The sequence below is a fragment of the Notolepis coatsorum genome, assembly GCF_963971535.1.
Source record: "Notolepis coatsorum genome assembly, chromosome: 7".
NCBI lineage: Eukaryota > Metazoa > Chordata > Actinopteri > Aulopiformes > Paralepididae > Notolepis > Notolepis coatsorum.
The window spans coordinates 33,966,219-33,992,354 of NC_140171.1; the positions used below are offsets into that span (position 1 = coordinate 33,966,219).

The following is a 26,136-nucleotide window of genomic DNA, read 5'->3' on the forward strand; positions in this document are numbered from 1 at the left end:
ATCTGCACGGTGATTGATTGAATGAACATTTTATTAACAGATTCCAGAATGGGTACAATACAGTACGGCTCAATACACAATTGTTAAGGGGATGCAGACCAGAGTTTACATCAGGGTCCCCCATTTTCAATTCATAATGAATTGTAAGTAAGGGTGCAACTTGCTCCGTGCAATCCATTCTTTGTGGATCTAGCCCTGAGTTTCTGCTGAACTACTACAAAAACTCAATTGACCAAATTACATCATTTGACAACAAAGGCAAGGTGTGGGCCCTAGCCTAGGTGTCTGTAGAATGGCGAGCTACAGTAACAAAGTATTTATACAGGGGAGTAGACAATGACTGAGTAATAAATATGATATGCAGACTATGAGAAGGCTATGTGGACAGACAACTACGTGGATGTAAGTGCATGTGTGTATTTGTGAGAGGGAGAGTTAGAGAAAGTGTGTGAATATGGTATGATGTGCGTGTGTGTTATGTGAAAGCTATGTAGATGTAAGTGGATGTTTTGATTTGTGTGCGTGTGTGTGTAGAGAGAGAGATGAGTGAAGGCTATGTATAGTGTGTGTTAGAAAGAGAGAGACAAATACCCTATCTTGCCAATATCATTATGTTTCTCTGAGAGCAGCGTTATCCAACTGCATCAGAGGGGCACTATGCAAGTCAAGATATGTCTGTGTATTTATTGACAACAGATCCATGTAGTAGAGTACACACACACACTGACCCTGCTCTGAGGAACTCCTCGCTGACAATGTTCTTCAAGGGGACACACACGCGAGGTGGTAGCTTCCTGAACAGACGCTGGGAAAACTGACCTGACAGCTGTGGAACAGGAAAAGAGTGAGTGATGACATGACATCAATGGCATTATGTTAACTCTTTTAAGGGCAAATAGAACACAACGTAGGATAACCCACGAATGGCCTTCTCTGTAAGTCACAATCTGCAGTGTATGAGGAATGATGGTGTATATCCAGATACGTCCAGTGACATTGGCTAAACGTGAATTGGAAAGTGAGCTGGCCCAACTGCAAGTTAACGTTATGAACAGCAAAAACTGGCGTTTACTCTGAGTAACATGACAAATGGCTGGTTAGCTTATGAACTAAGCTAGGAAGCTAAGGTTATCCTGTCCCATGCAGATGCTTATTATGACTGAGTCTGCTAGCTGGCTATCTGCTGAGCGAGTGACTAAAAACAGACAAGACACTGCTTGTGGAACGGTGCAGGCTTTACCTCTCAGCCAGATATACGGAGGTCTAATACTAGAGCAGAAGGATGCTACGACTGTGTACGACTTAGCGAGCGAGCTAGTTAGCTCGCGAGGTATCCCTGCTAACATTAGCTTCTGCAACGGCAGAAATTCGTACAGCATTCCATCCTGAATCCCTTCCTTCTACAGACTCGTTTATGCCAAACGCTTTGTGGAGTCATACCTTTCCACGCGTAAGGAGCTTGACGACATGATCTTTGTGCTTTCTTTGCGGTTTCTTTTTATTATCGTCCTTTTCTGATTTCGAGCTGGGCGCCATCTCCCAGCAGACTGTCTTCTAGCTCTGCACACCGGGCCTTCCTCCCACTTGGTTCACGTGATCAAACGGAGCTCGCTCACTTGCTGGTAGGTACATCAATCAAACAAAGATAGGGTAGACGATATCTCTAAATATTAAAGTTGAATGAGCTACTACCGGTAATTGTTTGGATTTAGTTCTTAAAATACTTTAAAAAATAATAATAATAATAATAAATAAAGTTAACATTTCATCATTTTGTACCTGTAAATGGCTGCTTTTTTTAATATAGCGCTTTTATCCAAAGCGCTTTACAATTTGTTACTCACATTTTACCCATTCACTCACACATTCACATTCACACACCGACGGCGGAGGCAACCATGCAAGGTGCCAACCTGCTCATCGGGAGCAATTAGGGGTTAAAAGTGTCTTGTTCAAGGACACATCGCCACGCTGCCCGGGAATCGAACCGGGAACCTCCGGATTGCCAGACGACTGCTCTACCTCCCGAGCCACTGTCGCCCCTGTACCTGTGCAACGCTCTCTGCAAATCAACCACACCCATGATTAACTGTGTAAGAGTGTGATTGTTTTAGTGTGCTAATTAAACTTTTGATTGGTTGAACCTGTGTTGTGAGTCTCCTCTAATGAGGCCCCAGCAGCTCCAGAAACAAATCAAAATGTTGACCACACACAAAACATATTTGCACATGATTTTATTGTTTAGTTTTTAAAAACAAGCCGTAAAAAAACATAAAAACAAATCTGCAAACAATAACATGATTTATTACTAGAACACATGACCTGTTCAAACATTGAAGTTGTGAGCACAGAGACGGAGGGTCAGGAGTTTTACACAGTAAATTTCACTCAAATGTTCTCTCTCTCACACATACACTCAGTTAGTACCATAGCCAACTTCCACACACATTTTTCTGTTCAGTAGCATACACTGTATACAGACACATCCCATCATGACCCCCATCATGATAAGTAATGGGAAAAAATAGCAACAATTTTAGCAGGGAGACAAAATAACCCTGCAACTTAACACTGGGAATGTTTTAACATGATCTCAAGTACAAAATAAAAATCCAAATAAAAGCTCTAAAAAGAAACATGTCTCATTTTTGCAAAATAAAAACTTTTACAAACTTGATACTCAATATTAGTAGTAATACTCAAAATACTGCTAGACACAAGTGTTTGCCCTTGGGAAATTAAAAAGACTACAGAAATGTGAGTCCATGTATTATACAGATGGAATTGTGCTAGCTTGTGATCGTGAAGTTTTCCTTCGGTCTAAAAAAAAAAAAAATCATCCAAACATAGACAACGAGACGTTGTGGATAGGTGAGGGGCAAAGGGTTTTCTAAAAATTGCTCGGCGGGTTTTGCTTCTTTTTCAAATCATCACCAAAAGGGTAGGCTTTTTTCATTTTTTTATATAGTTATTACATATAAAAAAGGATGAAGTACAGTCTAAGGAAAGGGAACATGATGGATGTCGGGTGGATGAATGAACTAAGGTGTTGATGTTGATCAAAACCCAAGAAAACAGAACCTCTCGACAGAAAACAAAAACACAAGTCCAGAGAGCCATCTTAGTCCTTAGTAGAGGTCATCCTGCCTGGAGACAGGATATGGGGTTCACTGGGCCTGGAACCAGAGACAGGAAACACACGTTATAAAAGGGCGACAGCACTGTATATTAGTATACAATAAATGAAACAAGCTCACAAATACCACATTTCCCATTAGTATGTTAGCCCTCTGACAACAGTTGGTTGCCCTCTGACAACAGTTGGTTGTACATTCAGTTGAATCAAAAAGGGGCACAAATGAAAACAGCCTACGCAATGGAGGAATGCATTTACCTAACATACCTATTACCAGACGACCGCTCTACCTCCTGAGCCACCATCACCCCTATGTGCAGGGCTCTATGCTAACCTTTTTCCCAAGGAGCACATGTGCTCCTAAATAAAAAAAAAATTAGGAGCACACAAAGAAAATTAGGAGCACAGTGGAACATTTTCAAGTAACAGTTTATTAACAAACTATTATGCGTGTGTGTGCATACTAAGGGACAAACATCTGTGCAATAATAGCACATACCAACAAAATCACACATTGGCCCATGCCTACTAGACGCAAAGGATATCGGTTGTCAAGCTGCTTTTGTATGTTGTAGTTTTGTCACGATACCAACATTTTGACTTCGATACAGATAGGAAAGGTAATCGAATATATTATTAGATGACAGAACATGGAAAACTATTTAATTCATTATAATTTTAAATGCTGAACGGGAGACGCAGCTGCAGAAGGTCAAACTACCCAAGAATTACCACAATACTATAGACAGGGGTGAGGGAAAGAGCTAAATAATCTCATTGATGACTTTCTTCCACAGCCACAGCTGTGCTGGAGAGTTTTCTTTCTGTGTTTTTAGTTCCTTCTGTACTCCTTTTTATCTAAATGTTTGTGCACAATATAGATGGGTCTGATTGATATTGTTTTTTTTAGTTTTTCTTTCCCAGTAGCATCTATGCTGTATGTTTGGATGTTTTGCAGATGTGTTTTCAACAACTCCGGTGTGGGGGGGATGGGGTGGGTATGAGGGAGGGGAAGGGGAAATGAAAGGGGAAGAAAAGAGAAAAAGATGGAAAATGAATGATGTTGTTGCCAATTGTAAATGTACAACTTACTTTTCCTGTAATAAAGACATTTATAATTTTAAATGCTAACGAAACGTAACAAATCTAAAATAATACAATTATTCTGTTACAGCTGCTGAGCTATATACTATAGCTACTGTCCATCAATATCTTCCTTTGGAATGAAATAGGAGAGAGGAGAGTTAGCAGCTAACAGTTACGGTTTTAGCGCGACATGGGTATTTAGGAATGGCAAGGATGCAAAGCATGTTAGACCATTTGACCCGTTGCTTGCAGAGTTTTCGTTGCACATAGAAACAGCGTGATGTTTGTGTGAAATAACAAGACAGGAGACTAGAGAGTGTGTCAACTGTGCATCTGTATTGCAAACATTATAATGTCAGCCTTATATATACCTAGGATTAATATTGATGCAGTATCTATGTTTTCCCACTAGAGGGAGTTATCGCTCAAGGGATATTATTTTGTGACTACAGATATATACGTGAGGTATTCTCCGCATCCGGTACCTGAGTTCTTACCTGTATGACTAACGTGCGCTGAGAGTAAGACGCACCTGTATTGTACAACCTTCCATTGCTCCCGTTTCCACTAAACTACCAAACCCAAGGGATCACAAGCGTGTCGTGTGGCTTTATTATTATTAGAGGTTACCACAGGCATCATATAGCTTACATCCCAACTGGGACGTACCAACTGAACACACCACTGTGGGGGGTTATACAACATTCCCCATTCCCTTGTAACGTGACTCGCGAGATGAGTTCTTACAGAGCTGGTCCGCACTGCTCTGTGTCTATTATGAAATGACAACTGCGCGCTGACATGCCCACTACGCAAAACTATTGCACACTGTGCTCCTAAATAACTTTTACGGTTAGCTAAAATACATTTGCTCGCACTGTAGGGCCCTGCTATGTGTGTGTATGTGTGTGTGTGTGTGAATCCTCTACCTGTTGTCCCTGCTGTGGAGTGGCTGCCTGTCCTGGGGCCTGTCCTGGCTGTCCGTAGTAGGCAGCTTGTTGTCTGTAGTACTCAGCCCAGGCCGCGCTGTAGTCCTGCTGGCCTCCAGCTGCAGCTGCTCCCCCTGCTGTTGACGCCGTGCCTGGGGCTGCCGCCGCTCCTGGTCCTGCAGCCGGCTGGGCTGAAAACGCACAGAGGAACTTAAGACTCTATGGTGTGTGTGTGTGTGTACGTCTGCATGCACAGGAGGCCTGGCCGTTTGGTGGGTAAAATTAGAGAGGGGGGTTCAATTTAGTTGCCCCCCCCCCCCCCCCCCCCTTAATTATTCTTGCAGCAGTATTGAAATACCGTAAATAGAAAATAGTATGAAGGAAATAGCACCATCATGGCAATTGTATTGCAACACAATGACATAAAGATGTCATATTAAACTGGGATTTGTACTGGAGAAGGACGGTACGGTGTGGCAGTGGTTAACACTGTTGCCTCACAGCAAGAAGGTCCTGAGGTTCAGATCCCAGCAGGGGTTTGACCAGCAGGAGGCCTTTATGTGTGGAGTTCGCATGTTCTTCTCCTGTTTTAAGTTGCCTGCCATTGCCCTTGACCAAGGTACTCTCATTACAACTGGAGTTGGTCCCCGGGCGCCGCATTATGTGTGGCTGCCCACTGCTTCTAAATAGATAGGATGGGTCAAATGCAGAGGACAAATTTAGGTTCAACTAACTAAAACCATCAAATACTGTTATACCATCAAAAACTACGAAAAATATTGTTGATATTTTGGCCCAATTACCCATGTCCATCTTCTTGTAGTATTCCCATCTTATTCATCGTCTTGTAGTACTCCTATCTTACCCATGCCCATCTTCTTGTAGTATTCCTATCTTACACATGCCTATTTTCTTGTAGTATTCCTATCTTACACATGACCATCTTCTTGTAGTATTCCTATCTTACACATGCCCATCTTCTTGTAGTACTCCTATCTTACTCATCTTCTTGTAGTACTCCTATCTTACCCATGCCCATCTTCTTGTAGTATTCCTATCTTACACATCGTCTTATAGTATTCCTATCTTACCCATGCGCATCTTCTTGTAGTACTCCTATCTTACCCATGCCCATCTTCTTGTAGTATTCCCATCTTACCCATGCCCATCTTCTTGTAGTATTCCCATCTTACCCATGCCCATCTTCTTGTAGTATTCCCATCTTACCCATCGATACCGGTACCCAACGGTACCTTTTTTTGGTACTTTAGTATCTAAAAATGAAATCTATCTACCTCGATTGTGAAAAAAAAATCCAAACTTCAAAATAACCACACTTTCGACCGTTTTCGGCTTGCCATTGCCTCGACTGCTTTGTTGTTGAATCAAGTCAAATCCTAGGTAAGCGTATATTGTGCGACGTGCGTGTGAACGTTGACAAAAATAAATAAAAAATTACCGGTAATTAAAAGTTAATTTTCTTTGACAGTACCGAAATGTGTCACCGCCGGATCTCACGTGAATCGGTACTCGGGGTAGTACCGACGTGATTCGGTAGGTACCTTTAAAAGTACCTAATTCGGTACCCATCCCTAATGCCCATCTTCTTGTAGTATTCCCATCTTACCCATGCCCATCTTCTTTTACCCATGCCCATCTTCTTGTAGTATTCCCATCCCATGCCCATCTTCTTATAGTATTCCCATCTTACCCATGCCCATCTTCTTGTAGTACTCCTCCCAAGCCTTAGTGTAGTCTGGCTGGCCCCCAGGTGTCTGTGCTGCTTGGCTCTGGTCTCCTGGTGCCGCTGCTGGAGCTCCTGGGGCCTGGCCTGGCATAGCACCCCCTGGCTGCTGGCCATAGCACTGTGCATAGTAGGCTGCCCATGCTGCGTTGGGGTCTGCTGCTGCCTTGCCTAGGTGGGAGATGAGATCAGTTAGGCAAGAAGAATCAGGCAGAGGAGACACAATATGAATTAGAGTAGACAGTCGATGCAGATTAGGAAAGAGGGATAAGGGGAAAAGGATGTTGAGAATGTACTCACTGGGGTCATGTGGAGCTGGGGCTTGCCACTGCTGCTGGTACGGCCCAGCTGGGTTGCCCCAGCCCTGGGGAGCGAACTGGGGACCACCTTGGGGCGCCCCGCTGTAGAGAGGGAGAGGACATGTTCATGATCCCAAATAAAAGGAAGCCCCATAGAGAATGCTACATTCGCTGGTTGTGGCCGGCAAGGCTATTACAGCACGTGGTTGACTTTCCAGGAACTAAGAGTGGATAGAGCTTGGTGCATTGAGCCTCTAATGGATATAGCTTGGTGTATTGAGCCTCTAATGCAGGGGTGGGCAATTATCTTTCCCAGGGGGCCGAATGAGCAACTGAAAATATGTTGGGGGGCCGGGCCAAAATTCCAAACTCAATTATGCATAATATACATTTTATTTCTATGGCATTGTTTTGACCCCTGGTAAGAGTGTATGTTATTATTTGGCAATTAAAAGGTGAGGTTAGCTTTCAAAAATATCATTTATTCAAATAGAATTTATTTCCAAAATGATAAACAAAATGTGAAACATTAACAAAGGGCATTTTGAGTTTCATATACTATTGAAACAAGGATTTTCTTAGCTTTCTAAAGTCATCACATCATCTTATAGCAAAAATAAACAAGACATGTCACTGAACTGTGTAAAGAAAAGTGTCCCAGTTTTGTAGCCTTTTTTACTTTACATGCCTATATTAAACATTTAATGTTTTCAGAACTGTGCAAAAAAAAGAAAAAAAAATATCAAGTGTCCCATTTCACTTGTTATATTTCCACATTTTAGTGTTCTTTTTTTTTCATTCAGTGTGAGAAATCCAGTCTCTGTTGAGCTTTAACAAGTCCATCAAAGTCAGGTTGCATGTCTGAGGTGGCGATGCGAAGCTGCCAGATGTTCATCAGTGAGAGAGGATCTGTACCTGGACTTGGTAAACGTCATGACTGAGAATGTCTGTTCACATATGTAGGTGGATCCAAAGAGAACCAACATCTTCTGAGCATGTCTCCTAAGCGTATATTGTGCGTGTGAACGTTGACATGAAAAGAAAAAATATATATATATTTTTTTTATTATTATCATCATGTAATCTTTCGCGGGCCGGTCAGAATCATCCCGTACAATGCCCAGGTCTGCTCTAATGGATATAGCTTGGTGCATTGAGCCTCTAATGGATAGAGCGTGGTGCATTGAGCCTCTAATGGATAGAGCGTGGTGCAGCGTGGTGCATTGAGCCTCTAATGGATAGAGCGTGGTGCATTGAGCCTCTAATGGATAGAGCATGGTGCATTGAGCCTCTAATGGATAGAGCGTGGTGCATTGAGCCTCTAATGGATAGAGCATGGTGCATTGAGCCTCTATGGATATAGCTTGGTGCATGGAGCCTCTAATGGATAGAGCATGGTGCATTGAGCCTCTAATGCAGGGGTAGGCAATTAAGTTTGGCCGAGGGCCACATTTTTTCCAAGCCATCGTATGGGGGGCCGGAAACAAAAACAATGGCTAATTTAATATTGATAGTGAAAACATTTTAACTCTGTGACAGACCACCTTATAACTAAGACATACATTTGTGGCAGAGGCAGAGAATGGACAAAATAAACGAGCTGCATAGGTGGCATAATAAACTGTAAACGACATACACATTTGCACTGAACATTATACCTTTGTCTTTTTGCCATTTTATTATGAAACCAGAGACAAGCGCCTCTCTTATTGGTCTATCTTACATTACGCGCAACCAATGCGTCTATCTGACAGCCCTTTCTGTGGAGCGCACTGGACTATTGAGAAACAATAGGAATTTTCTATTGGTTCTCCCAGTCCATGTGACCATTTCTAGCATTTCCATTGGCTATAGTGACAGACATAGATATATGATAAATGGATAGATACAGCGGATTAGATGCAGTCCAGGGAAAACAACCAATCTAGATATTTCAAGATTCTATGCTTTACATCCGCGCATTCTCTGAGAGATGCACTACATTTTGAGATGACAATCGATTTCGATACAATAAAGCAAGTCTTTATCACAAACAAATCCAAAGATATTTAATGTTTTACAAAACATGTCTAGTGTTGCGCCCGGCTTTAGAGGGTTAAAAGACTAATTGTATTTTTTATTTAGTCAATAAATGTCTCGTTGTAATTCCTTATATACCTAATGTAGCGCATCTTCTTGAAGCAGAATCAGTGAAAAAAATTTGCTCTGATTTGACTTCAGTTTAATTGCATTGTTACTGTTCACATGTGTGGTGCCGTCACAGTCATATATAAGTAAAGATAAAGTTTGAATGACTTACTGAACTGGTGTTTTAATTTCACACCACACATGTGGTGTGGCTTGTTTGTTATTTTAGCACCAGGCGCTGTCCACCGACTTTTTTCATGTTGAGCAAGCGCTACATTGCACCTCGCTGCCTATACCCGTTATTCACTCTCAACATGGATAAAACAAAGTATAATAAGCATTCTTTAGGTGGTGGTAGTTTCTCTATTTGGACATTATAGCTAACATATAGCCTAGCCTAGTTGGTCTGATTAAAAAAAATAAAATAATTTTTTTTGAGCCTCTAATGGATAGAGCATGGTGCATTGAGCCTCTAATGGATAGAGCTTGTTGGTGCATTGAGCCTCCAATTTAGGAACCATTTTCTACACCCCCCATAATAATAATAATAATAATAATAATAATAATAATAATAATAATAAAATTGTCAAACCACAACTAAATGATCTGGATGGATAGATAGCACTCTGGGTAAGGGGACATTTTATTATTATTTATTTCTTTATTAAATTTGGGTGAACTGGATTATGCTCACCTGGAGTACAACCGTTAACAGGAGCCCTGTGAGAAACTCATCTCCTAAGGGTTGTACTTACTGTGGAGGACCAGCGGGCCCTGCGTTGTAGGGGTTGGGGTTGTAGGGCCCCATGGGACCCCCAGGCCCTCCTGGACCTCCTGGACCTCCTGGCCCTCCTGGACCTCCTGGACCTCCTGGCCCAGGACCCAGTGGACACAAGGGAGCCTGAGAGATGGAGGGAAGGGGTTTAAAACTACTGGTAACCCATGACACAATCCAGAAGATCATACTGTACATTCTACAACTACACACTATCCCATCTGTATGTCCCAAATAACTATCCATCTGTATGTCCCAAATAACTATCATCTGTATGTCCCAAATAACTATCATCTGTATGTCCCAAATAACTATCATCTGTGTATGTCCCAGGGTTCGAAATTAACGGGGGCTTGGGGCATAATGCCCTTGAAAATGGACAAAATGCCCTCGAAAATCAGTTAAGGGGGGCACAAAATGCCCCCGACAGTTTACTAATTATATATATATATTTATCCGGTAATGGCGCGTCTGTGTATCGTACGGTTCAGATGACGCGCAAATAAAAAAAATTCATTTGGCGGAGGTGAGCACTGGCTGCTGCAGCAGCACTGCAGCTGAGCCAGGTGCTAGTCAGTTTGTGTACAAATGGCAAGCACAATCTAAATCAATCTTCATTACGACTTTAAAAACATAGCCATTAACATTACATAGGCATACACACATCTTGCCATAGCGTTAGCAGTTTGTACAACACAATGCACGTTTTAACTATAGAATCAGCCCGCGAGGTAATACAGTCAACGAAATGTTACCGTAGCTACTAGCTAGCAGAGGAGGAAATGGGAGTCTGAGAGGCGGGGTGTTTAAAGACAATGATAGGCGTTTATTCAACATCCAAGAAGGCTAACATACAACTGTGTTTTACTAACTCCAACCGGGACTATTGCCGCTTTCCCACTGCATGCCATCACCTCCTAACGTTACCGGAGCTACCGGAGCTGATAATAACATTGCCTGAGCTGAAGGTGCGTGACACTAAAATGTCCGTGGGGACCCAGCGCCAACCCATAGATAGTTCCAACTCACCGAATTATGTAATCCACCACAGTTGCACTCAATATTTAAATAATGTTAGTCTAAATAAATGTAGACAGATGCATAATAATTTCAAGCAGAACACGAATCTTTCCATTAAGAACTGACAATCAGGGAATTTAAACATGGTTGACATTGTTTTTTTGTGTTTATATTAAAGAAAGGAAAGTCTAGTGCTGGCTGAGCATATTGTTTGTTTGCACTAAGTTAATACTACAAATGTAGCCTATATTTTTCAGTCAGTTCGGTCTTTGTGTGCCAAACATTATTTAAGGCTGTAAACACTGTAACACTGTAAACTTTTTTATTTTTTTTAATAAATGAGAAGCATGTTTAGATTTGAGTGTTAATTTTTTTTTTATAAAAATGTACGTATATCGAACCGAACTGAAAACCGTGACCCCAAAACCGTGATACGAACCGAACCGTCCATTTTGTGAACCGTCCCACCCCTACCGTTTATCATAAAAATTCAGTGCCCCCGAAATACAAAAAAAAGCCCCCGAAAATCAATTAAGGGGGGCAAAAAAAGCCTTTGAAAAAAAATGTTAATTTCTAACCCTGGTATGTCCCAAATAACTATCATCTGTATGTCCCAAATAACTATCATCCGTGTATGTCCCAAATAACTATCATTTGTGTATGTCCCAAATAACTATCATCTGTATCGACAATAATCAGTCATAAAGAAAAGGCAATATTGTTTTAGCACGCAGTGCAATATTACTTCTCTTTCTTTTATATATTAATGATATTTGTGATGTTTCAAAACTATTACAGTTTGTCTTGTTTGCTGATACCAAATTGTTTTGCTCTGGAAATAATTTAAAGGAACTAGCTGAATATATTGTGTATGAAATGACAAAGCTAAATAAATGGTTTGATGTAAATAAGCTATCACTGAATCTGAAAAAAACGAAATTTATGATTTTTGGCAATTCGAAAACTAGATGAAAATATAGTACTGACCATAGATGGAGTTGATATAGAGAGAGTTAATGAATTTCGTTTTCTTGGTGTGATTATGGATGATAAATTAACATGGAAATCTCACATAGCACACGTTAAAAAAAAAGATGTCCAAGAGTATTTTTGTTATGAATAAAGTAAAGGATGTGTTAAAGGGGAACTATCTTATAAATGGCCTTTTTGAGTGTTTAGCATTGTTTCCTAGCTATGTGAACTTATATTAATATGATCTATGTCTCAAAATTCTCATATTGGCGCATTCTTCCAATTCTCCTCTCACAATATTCACCCTCACTGAACTGAGTCGTTTGAAAATGTGCCTATATGTGATGTCATATAGTCACTGCTGCATGTTAATGTTGAGATAGACGACGACGCTGCACAGTGGTTTAGGTGGCACCTGCAGCCCAGACTCAAAACAGCTCGAAATCTTGAGGTAGAAAAATGCTGTTTTTGAGGACTTGATTAGAAATACAAAACAATGAATAAAAAAAAAAAATATATTACAGAGGTGTTCCATAGACTCACAGGAATTGTGTAAAAGTGCCCAAATAGTGAAAGAAATAGTAAAATAGTTCCCCTTTAAGAGTATGAGGCAATGAGAACACTCTACTGTTCATTCATCTCACCTTATCTCAGTTGTGTTGAAGTATGGGGGAATACTTATGGGACCAATATAAAACCATTATATATACTATAGAAGAGGGCTGTAAGAATCACACATAAAGTGAATTATCGAGAACAAACATTTATTAAATCTAGATTAATTAAACTTGAAGACATGGTTAAGTTTCAAACAATGTTAATTATGTTTAGGGCAAGAAATAATACACTGCCAGAAAAACTACAAAATCTTTTTCATTTAGAAAGTGAGTTTAGTAGGAGAAAATACAATTTTAAACATCAGTTTGCACGTACCACACTTAAACAGATGTGTCCTTCAGTTATTGGTGTAAAGTTGTGGAATTCTCTCCATAGCGAGCTTAACACTTTCGCGGCCACTGGGATGCGTGTAATATCACTCTAGATGACCAGCATATGTAAACAGACTTGCACAGTCCGTGGGGCTGTTTGTAGAGCAAAATCTACACTTTATAGTATTGCTATCTGTCCATTCTCATTGTCAATTGAGACCATAAACCGTCACTTCAAAATAGATTAAAGAAATCATTTTCTCATCAATACATTCTCATTTTATAGCGCCGTGAATATAAGCGTTATACGGCATTTGGTCTAGTATATTTCCTGGAAGTGTGAATATTTTAGGCAACCAACTTGTGTTTAGCGTTTCTCTGATTGGCCCATGTGACCGTGGCAGCGCGAGAGATACATACCTTTTTTGTCTCTGTGCGTGCATTTAGCTTTGGGAACAGTCGCTCCGTTACAATAGCTTAACTTAATCACTGGAAGTGAGGCGGGGCCGGAGCCTGACGTTCCCTACAGGTTTGTTGATATTCTCATTCCTTCAAAGGATCCGAACCGATTGAAGTTTATGGATACCATGACTTAAAATCCTCTTACCTTGACGATTAAAAGCCTCCCCAATTTAGAAAACAGTAATCCAATGGCTGGTATTGATAATATACTACTAACTACTGGACGCTCTGAGCTAACCGGAGCTAACACAGAACAGGATGGTAAAGCAAATATAATGACTTCCTTTCTGGGGTTTTCAAAATAAAAGTGTGACGTTTATAGCAGCGGAAAACATTTATTTTGTACATTATCTAACGTTAACACGAACCTAAACTAACTTTAGGTTAGTTGTAACGTTAGTTTAGGTTCTCTCTCTCTCTCTCCCTCTCCCCCCCTCTCCCGTTAGGGGGGGACACACCCCGCCCGCAAAATCTGACCAATGAGTGACAGTTTGCTCACGCGTGCGTTTGTTTTGGTCCGCTGTTAACACAGCCGTGTGAACACAAACGAACTAAAGGACAAGTGCAACAATTGTATCATTATAGTCCCTGTGTCTCCCTGAATCGGAACAAAGCAAACGAACTACAGGTGTGAAAACACCCTAAGATTTATTCTTCTTCCTGCTCCTTTTGTCCATGGTATGATATTGATGATTGTGTATGAAGAAACTCTGATTATATTGATTCCATGTGGCAAATAAAAACTCTGAACTGAACTTCAAGTAGCTCTATAAGCTAAACGGAAAATGTGTTTAACTCTGCGTGTGTGTATGCGTGTGTACCTCTATCTTGTCCTCTATGAGCTGCTTAGCCTGTTCGATCTGTTGGTTGAAGTTTAACTGTGTGTGTGTGTGTGTGTGTACCTCTATCTTGTCCTCTATGAGCTGCTTAGCGTGGTCGATCTGTTGCGGAGACCCGCGGATGATGAACAGTTTGAAGTTGGGGTCACCGTTGGGCGGCAGCTGGCGCGAGATCTCCACGAAGGCACCCGTCTGTTGGTTGATGTTCTTGACGTTCTCCCCACCTCGGCCAATCACGAGGCCACATTTGTGGGCCGGGATGGAGAAGGTCATCTCTCCGCCCGGGGGACAGCCCCAGTTCCCTTGGCCCCTCCCCCTGCCACGCCCACCGCCGGGAGGCATCCCCGTACCAGGAGGGCCTGGTGGTCCCTGGGAAGGAGACGCACAGCATATAATTTAGTTTAGTTACCCTGCGGTAGAAAAGGTTTAGTTACCCGGCGGTAGAAAAGGTTTATTTACCCTGCGGTAGAAAGGGTCAGCAAAAAATGCCATTGGTGCACCGCTACACGTCAATCGACCAATAACATTTCATTTAAATGGCATTCCGTGTAGTTTATATCTTTTTGTAGTAAAAAGTCTAGAAGGTGCGAGGGACACTCACCCCCTGTCCACCCTCCTCCCGGACCCCAGGTCACTCCACACTTACCCCCTGTCCACCCTCCTCCCGGACCCCAGGTCACTCCACACTCACCCCTGTCCACCCTCCTCCCGGACCCCAGGTCACTCCACACTTACCCCCTGTCCACCCTCCTCCCGGACCCCAGGTCACTCCACACTCACCCCTGTCCACCCTCCTCCCGGACCCCAGGTCACTCCACACTCACCCCCTGTCCACCCTCCTCCTCCTCCCGGACGCGGATGCTCTGAAGCAGCTCGTTGATGATGGAGGCAGCGTGTTCACAGCGGTCTGGAGGTCCCATGATGTGAGCGATCTTATCAGGCCCATCGCCATCGTCTAGACGGGTCGGGGGAACACAGAACAGACCAGGGGATGAGGTTAAGCAGAGAGACCAGACAACTGGACTGTTAATGTCCTTGAGAAGGGAGGAGTGAAAGTCAATGATATTAATATTTCAGGGGTGAAATCACATACTGCTCTCCATCATGGGGTGGGATATTATCTCTAATTACCACTTTCACCGATCGCTCCAATCCAGAATTTATTTTGTAGATGGAAAATAAGCTTTTTGGACCCTTTTTAAACCCATGTAAATCTGATTATACTGTAGGTCTGTTTCCCTCCAGTGTTTACTATATAAATATGATCAATGAGAACAAACCTTTAAACCCACAAAGTACAGAAAATTAAATACAATCAAGCATTTTTAAAGATCAGTCGTCTGAGGGCGGCAGTGGGCAAGGCGCTCGCCAATAACGCAGGATATGGTGGTATCGAGCACAGCTCTCTGCGTTGCTTCCGGCTTGGCCGGCCGTCATACTAACACAATTGGCAGTGTTAGAGGGTGGGAAAGCCAGTGGGTGGGGATTGGACGTTGTAGACAGCGACTCCTACAGGTCGGTTGGGTGACGCCGGTACAGCAGAAACAGGAAGTATCGGGGGCAGCGTGAGACTCCCACGCGTTACTCCTCGCCACTGAGAGTTCGAGCTGTCTGGTGAAAAGATGCGATAGGCTGCCTCCTCGTGTACCGGAGGGGACACGTGATGCAAGGCTTCCATCCTCACTAGAGCCGACCAGTGGGAGGCATAGTCTAGCAACGTTCAAGACAGGGGAGGGGAGAATTGGAATTACGAAATTGGGATGGGAGAAAAATAAGGAGAAAAAGTGGATACAAAAAAATAAAGATGTTACAAAAAAATATTTTTTTATTTATTGTAATATTATTATTATTTTTTTATCTCGAAGCTTCGAATTAAAATCGAATATCGGCCCCGAAGCTTTGACGGCCAAAAAAAGTTTCGAAGGTCAGCCCTAGTATACACACATAAACACTCACACATACAAATAAAAATAAACCAAAACATAGAATTTGTTAGGGGTAGAAAGAAGCAGTGCTTATCTAGTCCTGCCCCTTCCTTACATCACACAATTCACAGATTCTTGCTCTCGTATCTATAGTAAATGATTAAAAAAAATTAAAAAAATAAGCAGTATTTGCAAGGAATAGAATATGTCATAATCATAAGTAGTAACAGTACTACTCTCGATTTTCCTCTTTCGTGAATTTGTTTAAGAATGTTTGTTTATAACTGCTTTTAAAATGTTCTAATATTTTTACAAAGTTTTTACATCTCATGCAGGCTGTTCCAAAGTGAGCAAGACACTTAACCCCTAACTGCTCCCGATGAGCAGGTTGGCACCTTGAGTAAATGGGTGAATGTGAGGCATAAATTGTAAAGCAGCTTTGGATAAAAGTGCTATATAAATGCAGTCCATTTACCCGTTGGTGTTAATCCCTGTATCAATAGCTCAGACAACCAACTACGGTAGTCTTGGGTCTCAAACTCGCGTGGATGATATTTTGCGGCCCCCTACTTAACATCAAAGTTATTAAAATAAAAAAAATTTATAATGTTGTGGGACTTGTACAGCACTTTGTTCAACTTTGTCAGTGCTGTAAAGTTAAAACCTTTTTAAATCTTAGACAAACAAAACACTTTGCTTTCATGAAATATTGTAAGCAGTCATTTGAGGCTTTATAAAAGCAGCACAATGAACACAAATCTGTCAGTGCAGAGTCCGACTTCATCTTCAATAACAAACAGCATTGCTTGTTGTACTGTAGTTAACACTTTCTGCGCCAAAAACACCGTCCAGCGTTATTGGCCACCATGCGTTGTCTGCCAAGATCGCTGTCCAGCGTTTTTTTAGATCAAGATTTCATTTTTTCACCATGGCATTCATAATTCATATATACACCCACGGTGCTGCAGCTGGACCCTATAGGTGAATGCAACGACGGCTTAATACAGCCGCCTGGTGGATGGTCAGGCGAGTTACACTCGCCAACAGGATGTGCCCGATGTGCATCGATGAAACTCATCCGGCAGTCACATCTCGTTGCGGGACTCCCGACAGACACCATGTACATAATGGATCGCTTTCTAAACGTAATAATCGATATGATTTCGGCGTTTATTGCGACATACAAACCGGAAATGGACCTAGACGATCGGCGTCGTGTACTTGGGATCTTTCACCGCCAGTCTCATTGCCCCACGGTAAGAGGAATATAACGTTATTTTCAACCCGATTGTGTGTTTCCTTGTTTGCAAACCATCGGATCAATATATCACCCAAACTACATAAAGCATTTACTGATGATCGGGGAATTATAAACGACCCCCCCCCCCCCTTTCCTCCGCGCATGATGAGGCATAATGTATACCGATCATATACATTTGAGTTTTTTGGTGTAGCGTGCATGGGGGGGAAACGGCAATCGATAATCTATATAATGCGTTTGGGCCTATAACTAGCGTTTTTGGAATTACAGCAGAAAAGATTAAAAACACTTATATTCTAGAAGGTATTAACACAACAATGTATGAATGAAAAAGTATAACGTTCCCACATCCTGAACGATAATCGATGTTGAATGGGCCATAGTAATGTCAATATAGCAATACAATTTAAAAGTTATAGCCCTGCAAAGAAGGTAAACATCTCCATAGACTTACAGCGCTGGCAGAGAGGGTACTTTGATGGGTACAATGGCTGGCACAGAAAGTGTTAACAAAGAGAGGCAGAGTTGATTTAGCAAATTTTACCAAAAAAAAAATCATATATATAATATTTGATGCGGCCCAGCCTCACCAAGACTCTACCTCCAGCGGCCCCCAGGTAAATTGAGTTTAAGACCACTGAACTAGAGAATGAAAACATGTCAGAGGCGGCATGGTCATAAAGAAACCAAGTCCCCTGGATAATAGGGCTGTCAAAATTGGCCAAAAGTGATATTCGACTAATCCTTCTATTAAAAAACAAAAACAAAAAAAAACCACATAGGTTCCAAACTGTTCGAGTATGTATGTATTATTGCACATTATGTCCAGATTGAGAGCAGGCATTATGCTAGATTGAGAATGGACCTTCTCTCGGACAGAGATCAAATTAATGATGATTTACGGTATATAGAACAGACATACACACAGCAACGTGCCTCAGAGCAAGGTGTGATAAACATGGAACAATACCTTTTCCTTGACATGAAATGGGAAATAGTACTCAAACCATTAGAGACCTGCATGACGCTTCGGTCTATTAATTATCTAGAGGTTTTACCCTGAGGGATGATTTACAATGGTTTTTAAGTGCTCAAGAAAATGGAAAAGTAGGCTACTACATTCTTGACGCTAGACCTCTCAAGATGCTAGTATAAAAGAATGATAAGCCAGCTGTAGTTTACAAGTTCGCCTTTTAGTAACCAAAATCCAAAGTATTTCCAAACTGGGCTCTTTAGATTGCTTGGAGTGCAAATCACTGCGGCAGAGTTGGTTCCTGAACTCTCTGCCATCATGCCATCCAGTGGTTCCTGAACTGCCATTTATGCCATGCAGTGGTTCCTGAACTCTGAACTCTCTGCCATCATGCCATGCAGTTGTTCCTGAACTCTGAACTCTCTGCCATCATGCCATGCAGTTGTTCCTGAACTCTGAACTCTCTGCCATCATGCCATGCAGTTGTTCCTGAACTCTGAACTCTCTGCCATCATGCCATGCAGTTGTTCCTGAACTCTGAACTCTCTGCCATCATGCCATGCAGTTGTTCCTGAACTCTGAACTCTCTGCCATCATGCCATGCAGTTGTTCCTGAACTCTGAACTCAATGCCATCATGCCATGCAGTTGTTCCTGAACTCTGAACTCAATGCCATCATACCATGCAGTTGTTCCTGAACTCTGAACTCTCTGCCATCATGCCATGCAGTTGTTCCTGAACTCTGAACTCAATGCCATCATGCCATGCAGTTGTTCCTGAACTCTGAACTCAATGCCATCATGCCATGCAGTTGTTCCTGAACTCTGAACTCAATGCCATCATACCATGCAGTTGTTCCTGAACTCTGAACTCAATGCCATCATGCCATGCAGTTGTTCCTGAACTCTGAACTCAATGCCATCATACCATGCAGTTGTTCCTGAACTCTGAACTCAATGCCATCATACCATGCAGTTGTTCCTGAACTCTGAACTCAATGCCATCATGCCATGCAGTTGTTCCTGAACTCTGAACTCAATGCCATCATACCATGCAGTTGTTCCTGAACTCTGAACTCAATGCCATCATACCATGCAGTTGTTGAATTATTGGCAGGTTCTTCAGCTCAAGGAATAGACCTACAATTAATTTCCACTCTGCTAAATGAAAGTGACGTTGCGTGTCTCTCCTGTCCCACGCGAGAAGTCGAGGGGAAGACAGCCAGAGGCTGTCAATTTGATTATTAATTAGACTATAGAATATTCATTGACAGCCTTACTGGATGACATCACAGCCCATGTAGTAGACATTCCTCTCTATATGAAGCAGTTCTTAGGACGGAGACCACAACTAAGTTTGGAATCTGAAGCGCTCACCAGGTTTGAACTGTATCCGCACTCCAGCATCAGTCTGGATCTTCTTGATCATTTCCCCAGATCGACCAATCACAACCCCCACAGAATGACGAGGCACGGGTACCTGGAGAGGCAGGCAAAAACTGTTTATTGGCTCAGATTTTCTGAAAACTGACATATCTCCCGATTTCTCTCTTTTAAAAAGGCAGTATGAAAAATACACATTTCCTTGTTTTTTCCCCTCCTCAATCTGAATATTTAATTTCTCAATCTGAATAAAATATGATGAAAGTATGAAGATTGAAGTAAAAGCGAATTTCTCTTTAAAAAAAACATAATTGCTTTTAGCCTAAAACCAAGAAACCTGGTGATATCTCTGGCCTGCAAAGTAAAAAACGTAGGCCTATAAAAACAAGCAAAGACAGAAAATAGGCAGGTTCCATAAACAAAAAACATGGAACAATGTTTTAAAATGCCACACTGTTGATTTATCCATTGTTGTGAGGGATTCTACTGGTGCTTTATTGACGGCACTGATGCCAATAATAACAGTCCAGTAAAAGGCTTCATATCAGATATCAGATGACTGACACATCCATCTCGCATAATGTATTAATGAATCCATTGAATTTACTAGAATTTGGCTCAGATCCTGAAAAGATGCAAAGTAAGCAGATTCCCTCTGTTGCTTGTTGAGGGAACAGTCAGTCTCAGTAACTTGTACTCGAGCCGAGCGCTTTACGACTGAAATTCCTATGAAAAACATAGCATATGCATGTGAAAGGTTCTTACTTCTATGCCGCCCCCACCGCCGCCGCCTCCTCCTCCTCCTCCTCCACCACCACCACCACCACCACCACCACCTCCTCCTCCTCCTCCTCCTCCTCCCATCCTGGATCCAAACTCGTTCCTGTCTCCAAAGCCGGCGTGATCCCTCTCTCGTAGGATCTCATTCACCATGTCCTTAGCTTGCTGCAGAGCGACATGGAAGAGAGGACGACGTGAGTGAGGAAACAGGACGGGAATAAGGGACTTGCTGCTCTGCAAAGAGCGTTCCACTCTGAGTCTACCTGCACTTTGTAGGGATCTCCAATGATGCGTAGAGGTTTATCTACGTTGGGTGGTTGGGAGCCGTCTTGAATCAGAATCATCTTCACACCAGCTCGCTCCTGTGAAATTGCAGGGGTTAGGACGGAGATGCGATTGATTTACAGGCACTGTAATCATCACGTAACACATTAAAAAGGGATACTTTGACATTTTATTTTAATTCAGCTTTTCACACTACAATAAATCAATAACTGGCAGAACTTAATATTGTTTCCATGTTTCCAGAACATATACCAGAGTACTGCATTCTATACAGTACCCAGCACTGGCAGAGTAAACAAAAACACATCTGGAGGAAATCACTAAACGGAGGGCACAACAAGACATTTACATTTAGCTGACGCTTTTATCCGAAGCGACTTACAAGTCAGCAGGAAGGGTACAACTCTGGCAGCTAAGGGTAAGTAACATTGTTTGTTGTCAACAGTGTTGAACTTGAGTGCTACAGTCTTGAGTGCATAGTAGTATAGACATATTAGCATAGTAGGTAGTAATATAGGCAAGGTAGATTCCTAGGTAGTGCATACTAGTAAAAGAGTAAAAATAAAAAAAAGTATATACCGGTATATATATATATATATATATATATATATATATATATATATATTCTTTTTTTATATATATGAAAATGTCATATTAGTAGGTATCCTTTTTGAGTGTGGACAGTAGTGAGTGCTGCAGTAGCAGACCCAGTTACTCTCACCTGTAGCTGTTTGATAGTTTCTCCTCCTTTCCCGATGATGAGTCCAGCTTTGCCCGCAGGGATCATCATCTCCTGCATAGACCCAGCCTGCCCCTGCCCCTGCCCATTGGTCGACTCCTGGAAGGAGGGCGGTGTCCCACGCCCCCGGGATACAATCTCGTCGAGGAACATCTTTGCTTTCCTGTAAGAAAAGGCAACAGAACGAGGGTAGGAAAAGGGTGTAGAGAGAGAAGGATTTAGAGGAGGGAAAGAGAGAGATCAAGGATGAAAATGACACGGCTAAAATCAGTCTAGGGGGAATTACCCCAATACTAAACACCAGATAGTCATGTGTAATAGGGATGGGCACCAATTTTCAAATAGTCGTTAAATTATACTTTTTTTAATTAATCGTTTATGTGAATATTGTTTTGTCTAAAAGATATACTTTCCCTTATTTTACCGGCACCCATGTAGCGAGATGGGACCCTATTAACTGTTACACCGCTGAACAGCATGCTGGGTACAATGGTCAAGGAGGTGGAAGAAAGTTAGTAATGGCAGCAGCCAGCTAGCTTGCTTGCTTGTTTGATTATCTCACATTTGTTATCAAGTAGAAACAATGTCATATGTTATTCGAATAGTTCCCAGTGACGATCGAATAGCAATTTAGCAATTAGTTTTGCCCATCCCTAATAGCAGGTAACATGTCAGGAATCAAAGCAAAGCCACTTAACTTTCTGCATTTTTGACACGTCTCTAGAAAATGGATTATACCTCATTCGTCTCTGTCCGATGATCACAAACGAACGGCATTATACTGTTCGGTAAAATCAATGGATCGGACCTCAATGTCCAATGGTACTTAACCTCTTAAGCCCTAGCCATATATATTTTTGTATTTGCCTAAAAGTATATACGTAAGTAAATGGAAGATTGCGCCACTTTTTTTTTTTTCTTCTTTTTTTAAACAAAGATATCCAAATGGTTTATTTCTCTTCCACAGCGAAGTCTTTCTTTACAGAAGTGATCCTAAAGCTATTTTCCTAAACTAAAACTTGTTTGGCTGTTTACTGCCACGAAATATTCACGTCACTACTACAAGGTAAGAAAACTGTATTTTCCCAGTCTCCAAAATCACCGCAGACTTGACACATGACAAGATTCCTCCACACCTGAAAGCCGTAAATCAACTTGCCGGCTCTTTACACAGCAAAACGGTAGGCGAGGCACCCTGGTCTAGAAATACAGGCTTCAATCTATGTTGTTTAGTCTATCTGTTCAGTACTGCTCAGCACTGTTTCAAGATGCACAATGAGAGAATTGTTGAATATATATAGATACACAAATGTTCTAGAATGTTTGATTATGACATCATACTGTGACATCACAAATGTTCTAGAATGTTTGATTATTGACATACTGTGACATCACACATGTTCTAGAATGTTCTATTATGACAAATAAGCCGGTTCAATGACTTTATCTAAATCCAATCAATATTCCTAATGCCGTTTCAATGTAAGGTTATAAAAATAAACATATAAACATTCATATAATACAATAACCTAAATATACAGCTAAGCCCCATTGTATTCTGAAATGTAGACTTTAACAGTGTAGCCTAAGCCAACTTCTACAAGGTCCATTTGCATGTTACATTGATGGAAATCTGGATTTAGTACCACCAGGCTCCCGTTACAGTAAAGACCGTGAATGAAATCTACTGTAAGTACAGTTACTTTTGCATAATGTCCATAGGTCCGCCATTTTTTATCGGATTGAGACGCGTTTTTTTTCTAGACGTCCACAGAAAGGTAAAGAAACAATATACGTTGTATTTTATGGCAATAACGTTCAGGTTTGTTCGACCTGTGAGATATAATCATGATTTTCACGTCAATATTTCATTTTGCGTCAAGCGGCTGCAGCTTTGACTGGCTGGAGCTGGGTAGTGTAGTTTTATGAAATTTCACCGTCCATCGAAAGCCCTGCGTCTCCTCTTTCTTAGGACTACAACGATTTCATGACTGCTGCACCATAGGGCTGGGCGATAAAACGATAATTATCACGATATATTTTAATAATCGATATCGATCGATAATAAAAAAAAACAATATCAATAATTTTTTTTTTGTGACCTGCAACAGGGCAGTTTTAAAACCAGACAGTGGACAGACTCGTCTTTCTTGCCTGCAACTTAAAGTAATGGCTTTGCTTGTCCAAATGACAATACTGACCAAATTGAGATTTATTTTTCTCGTCCATTTATTTTGTTTGCTTTCTAATTTAAAATACAGTTTGAAACAGTCTGTACACATTAGGCTATGTGTGCTAGCAGAGCTAGTCTCCAGTCGCGAGTCACGGTGCACATGTGCAGTGGTTTGTCCACCAAAAAAGCGCCAAAAGATAGAAAAGAAACTAGCAGAGCCAGAACTATTCAACTCCCCTGGAGCCACAGCCTGCAGAGAAGCCAGTTTACTTTCCCTTTCAAACCAGCTGCAGCCTGAGAACTGGAGTGTGAGGGGCTGTAACACTAAAGATGGCAGCAACGACAAAGAATTGCTGCAAAATAAACATACATGTTAAAAAAAAATACATTGCTTCTTGGGACTGGTCTTTAGTCTTCATTTATTGTATTTGTTTACTTTATTGTAATGTACAACATGGCTCTACTAAAAAGACACCCTGGACAAGCAGCACCAATGACGGATTTTTACCTATGCAGGGGAGGGGTATTTAAACCATGCTTTAATGATTCAAGTCATTCAGCTTGGTCTGTTGTTGACTCTGAAGAAGACACTGTTGAAACGTTTTGTCTGTTTATTTTGCACCAATAAAATGGCTGAATTGATGGTGTGTTCCATAATTCATCTCTTGATTCAGATCACTCCGGTCACGTTTCTGAGACACCAGTTTTGCACTGTTGGTCAACTGAACCAGTCTTCCTTCTTTGTACAATGCGTTCACCTCCACCTCTATACCACATAACCCCATACCACAACACCTTATCCCCTCCACCTAGTATGAAGAGCAACTTACTCTATGTTATCAGGTGACCCTGTGAGCGACACGCATCTTTCTGTGGAACCTCCGCCGTCTGAGGGAAGATAGATGCAAACGTGTGTAAATCCAAGGATATCTGCAAAGTCTGTTCACTTTGCAACGAGAGGAGACATTTATAAATGAGAAATGGATTCATATTGTATAACCCATCGAGGTTAGCCCATGCAGTAGCTCACCTGGTGCTATCTGGACCTTGCAGCCGGAATCCTGCTGGATCTTGTTGATCTGCTCGCCTCCTCGACCAATTACTGAACAGGACAGTGAAGACTGCGGTTAGGGTTCAGTTCAAATGTGTGAAACGAAATTGCGGGTGTCATGATAGTGTTGTGGTATGGAGGTGGAGGGGATAAGGTGTTGTGGTAGTGGGTATGTGGTATAGAGAGGTGGAGGGGATACGGTGTTGTAGTAGTGGGTATGTGGTATAGAGGTGGAGGGGATAAGGTGTTGTAGTAGTGGGTATGTGGTATAGAGGTGGAGGGGATAAGGTGTGGTATAGAGGTGGAGGGGATAAGGTGTTGTGGTAGTGAGTATGTGGTATAGAGGTGGAGGGGTTAAGGTGTGGTATAGAGGTGGAGGGGATACGGTGTGGTATAGAGGTGGAGGGGTTAAGGTGTGGTATAGAGGTGGCGGGGGTAAGGTGTGGTATAGAGGTGGAGGGGGTAAGGTGTTGTGGTAGTGAGTATGTGATAGAGGTGGAGGGGTTAAGGTGTGGTATAGAGGTGGAGGGGGTAAGGTGTGGTATAGAGGTGGAGGGGATAAGGTGTTGTGGTAGCGAGTATGTGGTATAGAGAGGTGGAGGGGATAACACATGAATGTACTCACTGAGGCCGACCATGCCATCTGGCACCCTGTACTCCTCTGACATCGACGAGGGTCTGGCGCTGCAGAGAAGAGCCAAGTAGTGAGTACCTCAGTCAAAACTAGGAGTACCACATGTGTTTGTATTAAAAATAAGGACAGATATAGGACTACTGTACCTTTGTTGGGACAGGGCAGCCAGCTGAGCTCCTATAGCTGAAAGGGAATAATAATATTTTAGTGAAGGCAACAAGAGACAAAAGGGGAGATGGTCTGCTGTAAGTGTGCGAGCATGCGTGTTGCTTTTATATGCTTTAAGACAGGTTTCCCAACCACGTCAAGATTCAAGTGTGCAGTGCACGCGGTACACAAGGGGCAAAAAGAAACAGAATCCTGATCAGACAAGCAGGGCAGACATACAATATATTTGCATTTGTTAGCTATGCTAGCAATCTAAACAATCAAGCCTTGCCCGACCTTGCTATGGAACATGTGAAAGTCACTCACAGCCATGCCGATTTGTCAAAATGGCATCCAGACAGTTCGTCTGAAACAACTTGATAGGGGAATACCATGGTTTCTCCACAGAGCCCTGTTGTCCTTTTTTAGCACAGCAGCTTCTGTGCTATAAAGGGACAACATGATCAG

The 26,136-nt window shown here is 41.9% G+C and overlaps 2 protein-coding genes across 5 annotated transcripts in view; both read right to left on the bottom strand.

Annotated features, from left to right (window-relative positions):
- dcaf15 (DDB1 and CUL4 associated factor 15) overlaps positions 1-1,574 on the bottom strand; it is a 36,817-nt gene extending 35,243 nt beyond the window's left edge. For both annotated transcript variants that reach the window (XM_084317969.1, XM_084317968.1), the window contains exons 1-2: positions 1,441-1,574; positions 729-826 (exon numbers count right to left, since the gene is read on the bottom strand). In XM_084317969.1, the coding sequence (XP_084174095.1) occupies positions 729-826; positions 1,441-1,536 (194 nt within the window). In that variant the 5' untranslated portion in view covers positions 1,537-1,574. The remainder of the gene's footprint in view (positions 1-728; positions 827-1,440) is intronic.
- A 645-nt stretch (positions 1,575-2,219) lies between these two features.
- Positions 2,220-26,136, bottom strand: part of khsrp (KH-type splicing regulatory protein) — a 38,803-nt gene continuing 14,886 nt past the window's right edge. For 2 of the 3 annotated variants that reach the window (XM_084318124.1, XM_084318122.1), the window contains 15 exons: positions 25,668-25,704; positions 25,513-25,571; positions 24,867-24,938; positions 24,667-24,724; positions 21,646-21,826; positions 20,903-21,001; positions 20,625-20,804; positions 19,854-19,956; positions 15,143-15,273; positions 14,382-14,687; positions 10,077-10,222; positions 7,196-7,296; positions 6,863-7,066; positions 5,152-5,342; positions 3,411-3,496 (listed from right to left, as the gene is read on the bottom strand). In XM_084318124.1, the coding sequence (XP_084174250.1) occupies positions 3,461-3,496; positions 5,152-5,342; positions 6,863-7,066; positions 7,196-7,296; positions 10,077-10,222; positions 14,382-14,687; positions 15,143-15,273; positions 19,854-19,956; positions 20,625-20,804; positions 20,903-21,001; positions 21,646-21,826; positions 24,667-24,724; positions 24,867-24,938; positions 25,513-25,571; positions 25,668-25,704 (1,904 nt within the window). In that variant the 3' untranslated portion in view covers positions 3,411-3,460. Of the gene's footprint in view, positions 3,177-3,410; positions 3,497-5,151; positions 5,343-6,862; positions 7,067-7,195; positions 7,297-10,076; positions 10,223-14,381; positions 14,688-15,142; positions 15,274-19,853; positions 19,957-20,624; positions 20,805-20,902; positions 21,002-21,645; positions 21,827-24,666; positions 24,725-24,866; positions 24,939-25,512; positions 25,572-25,667; positions 25,705-26,136 lie in introns of those variants that run through there. The other variant, XM_084318123.1, reaches the window with a different exon arrangement.